This window comes from Coenobita brevimanus, chromosome 14 (assembly GCF_032717465.1).
Source record: "Coenobita brevimanus isolate Jiangsu-jjx chromosome 14, ASM3271746v2, whole genome shotgun sequence".
Classification (NCBI taxonomy): Eukaryota; Metazoa; Arthropoda; class Malacostraca; order Decapoda; family Coenobitidae; genus Coenobita; species Coenobita brevimanus.
This window is the reverse complement of record NC_136967.1, coordinates 22,883,291-22,890,673: the sequence shown is the minus strand read 5'-3', so window position 1 is coordinate 22,890,673 and position 7,383 is coordinate 22,883,291. Positions and strand designations below refer to the sequence as shown.

At 39.9% G+C, this 7,383-nt stretch overlaps 1 protein-coding gene across 1 annotated transcript in view; it reads left to right on the top strand.

Annotated features, from left to right (window-relative positions):
- LOC145390125 (uncharacterized) overlaps nt 1-6,545 on the top strand; it is an 18,725-nt gene extending 12,180 nt beyond the window's left edge. Inside the window, exons 3-4 of the mRNA XM_080265178.1 lie at nt 637-796; nt 6,434-6,545. Coding sequence (XP_080121304.1) covers nt 637-796; nt 6,434-6,545 — 272 coding nt within the window. The remainder of the gene's footprint in view (nt 1-636; nt 797-6,433) is intronic.
- The last annotated feature ends 838 nt before the right edge of the window (nt 6,546-7,383 follow it).

Below are 7,383 nucleotides of genomic sequence, written 5' to 3'. Positions count from 1 at the left end.
ATGCAGCTTGATGGGCTATTTACCTATCTTACTGTACAGACCATATTAGTTTACAGGCAGTGTGGGCCATGGACGGTGCTATCATGAAAGCATTTCTACCTTTATCTCTTTTCGCCCTATATGCAGACGCCATCATATTTCATATTGTCTCAGCTTACTCTCCAGGTAGTATCAAGACACACTAATCTTTTGGGACTAGGAAAGCAGAACTGCACCTGTACAGTTTCAACCGTCTGTACTTCACCAATGATTCTACTTGTGCTTAACTTCAAAGATGACTATTGCTTTCCCACCCTCTATGCGAGGACAGTCTCTTTCTGTTTTGTATTTAAAGGAATATTAATTTTCTTACCAACTGGACATATAGAATATGTAAAAACAACTATTCAGTCATCCAGAAAGCTATTATAAGAATTCCAAGTCTGCCAGCTTTAGGAATTACGGATTTATTATAGTAATATGCTTAACCCTATGCTTGGTGGAGGTTTCCCTCAGTTGGATGATATTCATGTCTGCCGTTTTGTTTACCTCCTTACAAATTTTACCATCTGTATATTTTCCACTGGCAATCTGGCCTACTGTAACCACTACCACCCGTCATAGCACCACCAGACATTGACAGTGATACCCTGGCAGGCACGGACACCGCCGGAGCGAGGGCTGAGCTGCTGCTGGACCACCTGAGTAACGTGTACGCGGCGGCAGTGGAGTCAGACCAGTGCCTTCGGAGGGTCGCCTGTGAGTTGGGGGCCACGGCAGCTGCACTCAAGCCACACCATCGCCACCTTATACTCAAGTGAGAAACTTCTACTGGTGTTGGACAAGGAGGTTTTGATTAATTCATTTATTTATTTATTTACTTATTTAATCAGTTTAGTTATTTAGAGCATACTTACGAGACAAATATTTGTTTTTCTACGATATAGTGCGGAATTATTTTGTGATTTTGCCTAATGCTATGGGCATGTTTGAAGGACTTGTACTGTTAGTTAAAAAAGAAAAAAGCTTTCGAGATGTTTGTATTTGTAAATAATATGAAAGCAAAAATGCAGTATCTGCCCAAAGGATCCTCGAACTTTGATAGGCCTTAATTTAAACCTTCTTATTCTTTTCTTTCCTTGATAATACGGTCATAATGATGATGATGATGAGGAGGAGGAGGAGAATTCAAGCTATTTGGTGTTTTATAATCTGACAGGCAGTTGGCGTACTGCAATGAACTTCACAGCAACTTATTGTCAAACACGCCACGCTAGAGTCATACGGCGTCTTGCACGTCATACATGAGGGCTATTGTTTCTTGTATGGAACTACAGAAAGCCACAATTTATGAGATCTTCGGAAACGAGTAAGCTCCAGGAAAGCAAATATATCTGTTAAGTATCAGGTTTTCACCATCATCATCATCATCATCATCATCATCATCATCATCACCATCGTTCTTCCTCTGTACCCCTCCCATTGGTAGGGGCACTTGGCGTTATTTATACCAGTTTCCCTGCCACTGCATTGGGGAGTTTGTTATTATTGTCAAAGGAAGGAGTAAATAGGAAAACAAATAGCAAGTCTACAACGTCATGTTTGGCTATGTCAAGAACACATTTCCCATACACTTTCTTTTAACTCATAACTTTTTTATGTAATCGTATTCAGTAAGTGTTGTAATTTGGATATTGATTGAGCTATTTATGACGCGTAAATGTGTCACATCCCTCTTACTACAGGCAAACACAAGCACTTCCATAATAATCACCGTCAGAAAGTTGGCTCTCTTTCTGAGACACCAAAAACAATGGCGAAAATTACCTTGCCTTCCCGCTACACATAATGCCTTCCTCCCACCACTGCCTTGCTCCCTGCCTCCCAGGCCCTCCTTCCTCCCTACTTCCCACCACCTTGCTACTTCCTTCTTCCCACCACCTACATCTTCGTCCTCTCTCTCTCTCTCTCTCTCTCTCTCTCTCTCTCTCTCTCTATATATATATATATAGAGAGAGAGAGAGAGAGAGAGAGAGAGAGAGAGAGAGAGAGAGAGAGATATGTATCTATAATGATATATATATATATATATATATAGATATATATATATATATATATATATATATATATATACCTATCTGTCTCAGACCTGTTCACGTCCCATCTCACACTTTCTGTCCTCATTTCCTCCCTCTTTCTTCTGCTACTGGCTTCTCACCCATATAATTTCACCATCATCATCATCACCAACCATTACCACTCAGACACCTCTTTTCCTTCTACTTTCCCTTGTTTTTGTCAAACTCACCTCCACCCCTTGTTTTTATTCTCCGCATTATCATCACATCCGTATTTTTCTCTCCCGTGACACAGCTTCTCACAGCTTTCTCTTACTCCTCAACAAATGGCTGTAAAAGTGTTGGTAAGCGTGGGAGATTATGATTAACGGTACCAGGAGTGTAGCTCTCCGGCGTTTATAGTTCAGTCATTACACTGTGACCAACTCTACCAACATCCTGTTCTCTCTTTCTCTAGAGGGTCTTAGTAGGCTACTTTCAAGACTCGTAGGATCTCTGCTTTCGTTTCACTAAACCAGGCTTTCATGCTTGAATCACGGAGTCTAAGTTCGTTTTAGAAATGATTAATGATAAAGTTGACAGGAATTAATGGATATTGGTAGGACAGAGAATTAACCACGACGAAAAACGAAATTGTAGTATATGCAGGGGCGGCGGAAATGTTAAGACAAATTCATTGCCGCTTAAATGAATATTTTTTTTGTCCATCCATCCATCCATCCACCATCTAATACTTTTTTTGCTCCATCAGACATGCAGGAACCTGGAGCTAGGCTACTCAGTCCCGACATTTAAGGCGAGGATAATCAGACACTTTTACTCCTGTGGCATTATGTGCACAATGCACTAGAACCATCCCTCGCATATAAATATTTACAGACTTTATCAGACTGGAGCGCCTTAACCAATTAAACCACCGGGCGCCATATAGTTATATAGCTACCACCCAACGTTTTGAATGGTTTCCTGGTTTACGGGAAACCATTTGGCAAGTCAGTCGGTGTAGATTCGTCGCACTACGTACAGAACATCATAGTGAGTGGATGGTGGGTGTCCCCAGCTAGGACAAAGTGCAAACTGTTTATTGTATTCATACTTATTGACATACGCATTCCAATTAGACCTGGGGAATTCACTACTGCTGAATAAAATCGTCTGGCGTTAACTAAAATAGATAACCTGTAGTTATGCTAGACTGGGGTATAAATGGGACATATGAATGTATCTAATACTTTGTTTCATAGTGTTTTCGGTATATTCATCTGTGAATAAGAATGTATATATGAAAGAATGTAATGGAAAATGTACTTGCACATATCAGTGACATACCAAAACTAAAAATACGTGTTTTTTATGACTCGGGTGACACAAATTCCTTTGGTCTGACTGAGGTATGGAGGAGGCCGTGGGAGGGGATTGGGGCTGCGAGAAGGGAGACGGAGGAGATCGATGGGGACATTGTGAGGAGTGTGGGAAGGAGGGGAGCTGAGGCACCTCCCAGGTTATTTACATATAGTGGTTCCTAGTACACACTGTCTCTTGGAAACTGATGCAGTGTGTCCTAAATATTTATGCATAAAAGTTGGAACACCGTTACTCTGACGCCCCAAACTTCCCAGTTACAGAATATTAATAAAAATGTCAAAGAGAGAGAGAGAGAGAGAGAGAGAGAGAGAGCAAAGTTGCAGCCAGCACTTTCGACTGTCCCAGTATTCTCATCTTTGATTAGAGTCAGAGGATATAATATACAGTATGTTCATGCCTCCAATATAGTTCCTTTTGGCATTCACGTTAAGCATGTTGATTGAATATTTTGCTTCGAACCTCATCACCCTCGTTCCCTCATCATCATGGAAATTGTAATGAAAGACAAAATACACATTTTTGAATACATACAGACATCTATACACTCCCATGCCGTATTATAATCATTTCTCACCAACAGTTCCTTTACAGCCTCTAGAAACTGTGCCTCCGTCTAGTAAAATCTTTTAACATTAATCTGTAAAAACTATGATGGCAGGAGTCTTGTATCACGAGTCTGGAATCTCAGACGTATGAAAGAGCTGCTGACTGTGCCATTACTCTCACGAAGGCACAGATTCGTATTAATCCTTGCTTGTTAATTTGGTCTGGTTTTCTGAAGAACACACAAAATAAGAATTTCGTGACTTTATTTGCTCGTTGACTTTGACAGTGATAAAAAAATACTTCCCTGTTAAAATTCCATAGATACAAGCTTACCCAAATGCCTGTACGCCTAAACAGAGGCCAATGATTATCTTAATTCTGGAAGAGGGAACCTACGGTAAAAAAACCACAAAAGTTGTCCTTTCCAAAGATAATAAACAAGAGAACTAATATAAAGATCTTTTCAGTCTGGACACACTGCGATTGGAAGATTCTTGGTAATTTAAACTAGGCATATTTATCCTTTTCAGAACTTAGATGGGCTAGAATCATCATCATCATCATCATCATCCTATATCCCCATTCATAACTAGGGTGGAAAGAATTTAGTCACAGGAAAAGGGAGACTTAAAAGGGGAAACACGAAACTAAGGAACAGTCTTGCCTATCAGACATACGGCACTCATTAACACACACCAGACACAAATGTTTATCTACTGAACTTGACGGTAATCTGCAGTTGCACCCTATAATAGGCCAAGTTCAGATTCCCAAACGCAGACACACTTAACCAAAACGCTAAAACCACTGTGCGGGTGTGTGCCTGGTTTTGGGGTGAGCGATAAGGAATGTCAACCCTCATTCATCCGCCCTAGTTGTGGCTGTGTCCACTTTTGTTCAGCTCCGTCTCCATCCGAATGATGATACTTTCGCTGTCATCCTCTAGTTGCTACTCTAACAAGTTACTTAAGATCAGGAAAGAGGATATTATTATTTGTAAGAAAAGAAATGAAAAGAAAGAAAAAGACTTGTTGTTTAGTGATTTTTTATGGACCCTGTCATACATACTCAGACTACAGTAAACAGTTTGTTCCCTGGTACCGTTTCCAGGCACCATCAACAGATGGCGCCACTGTGGTTTGCACACCAACAAAGTTACTCTGCACAGCCTCCCATACTCATGTTCTTTAAATAAATGCACATGGGAAGTATGTTTTACTATATACAGTAAAAAATATTTCTCGTAATACGTTAATGGTTTTATTTTACATTGACTAGTATAATAGACCTTAATGGTTTTATTCTACAATGATTAGTATAATAGCTACAGTAGCTATATAAGAAATACAATAGCTTGCACACTTATCTCCTTTGTTTTTTTATTTTAGACTAGTCGAAAAACTCACTGAGGATTACAAGGATCAACAAACACAGTACTCTGGAAAAATGACTACACGTACAAAATCTTACACAGTATATCACAGTTATAAATGTTGTTGTTTCAATGGTATATCGTGTGGCAGAAAGTTATGGTATACCAATACACACCATTTTAAATGAAGCAGTCTCGTAGTTTCCTCAGACCAAGAAGGATATTAAGAGTGGAGTCACTTTCTCGTCTGATTTGTATCACAAATGGTGGCCAAAGAGTTCTGGAGGCAGCAACGTCTGACTAGCATACTTGCTTTTTTGCACTTTTGCGTTTGAGTTCTCTCTAGGCTTGGTTATGAAAAACCTTTGGAGGGATGGTGAAGCGGAAAAACTTTATAAGTTGTTTCTTGTAATTCTCGTATTATGTTACCGATATAATTAACGATGTGTTGGTGATGTGACCTCCTTACTAATACCACTTATAATTTTTGTTGCCTCTCCTGCTTATATTAACAATGATTATGTCTTACTGTTAGAGTTCCCTGATGTGGCAAAATGATTGGCGCCCGAATAACGTATGTTCTGTTTTCCTTGTACGAAGCTACTGATTTTGTATTAAGCTGATCTGGTAATATATATCATACTGCATACAGACTTACCTTTTGATATGAGTAACGATGTGGTGTTCTTTGACCTCTCTGCTGATATGAATAATGTGGTGCTATTGTTGACCATCTCGGTGATATGATATATCATGGGCTGCTAAATTTAACTGACTAGATGATGCAAGTAATGATGTGATGGTAATGTTCGACTGGTACGTAAGGTGGTGGACTCACTTTGTTTCCTTCTCATCCTTGTTCACCAAGCATAGTAATAAGAAAATACCTGTAAAAAGACTATTCTGGGTCGAATTCTCTAGGAAAAATGAGACCTTGCATTTTTTCTTTCCTTAACTACCCCAGCGCAGTCGGCAGAAATGGCTTCTTCATCTTCTTCAGTTGAAAAGCATAAATTTAAGTCCTTTGGGGGGAGGGAGGCCTCGTGCAGCTAATACGCATTAATCTATGTCCCTTATCTTCTTGCCGTGTCAGGGTGGTGGGAGCAGCAGCACCAAGCAAGTACAGTCACCTGTTCAGCAAGTTCAAGAGCGGGGCGGAGGCGGAGAAATGTGACCAACACGGCTGTCCACTCCTCGATAACTGACCTTCCTTTCCTCATGAATTACACCACAGGGATACACCGATGGTCGTATTCTTGTTCACATTGCCCTCTCTGTACCGTGACGTCTTTTTATGGTTTCCAGTCGGATGGCCTTTTTTTTTTTTGGTTATTTTCAAACATTTTTACTCAGCTTCAACCAGTAAAGGTGGTTAATGACGGGTATTTTTTAACCGTTCCAGTTCGAAAAGTCTCTTCTAAGAAGATCTAATCCTTGTAGTACTGGCCGGAAAAAAAAACTAGAAAAATGTCACCTCTTATGCTGGTGTCAGCACTGGTATTTTGGGGGTTAACGCAAAACAGTTAATTCAGTGATGGTGACCCATAATAGCCTAAGAGTGTTAACATATTCTCCTTTAACCATTTCATAATCGCGTCCACTTTGGTATTATATTTGGGTCAGTGCCAGATTATATTATTCTGTGAGACATACAAGCCTGAGGGTATTAATATTTTCTCCATTAATCATAATTTTGCTGCCGCCTGATGAATCTGTTCATGTCGGAGAGGAACTTTTCGAACTGGAGGGGTGATAGAAACCTTCGTTATCCCGTACAGTTCAAGAGGGCTTTCCTTGGTTAAATAAAATCTTCTTTGAGTAGCAAAAATGTCCAATAAAAAGACGTCACTAGAGTCAAGGGGTTAAGAGATTTCCTAACAAGTGTACTGCAGTAGTGGAGAGTTTTGTATATTGCACATTGTTCTTCTGTGTTTTATTTTCTGTATAGACTTGTAAGGTACGGTAGATTTAGGATTCCGAAGCTTGAACGATGGATGAATGACGCTGAGGGTCATTTCACTAGGCATGCTGTTGTTATAATAG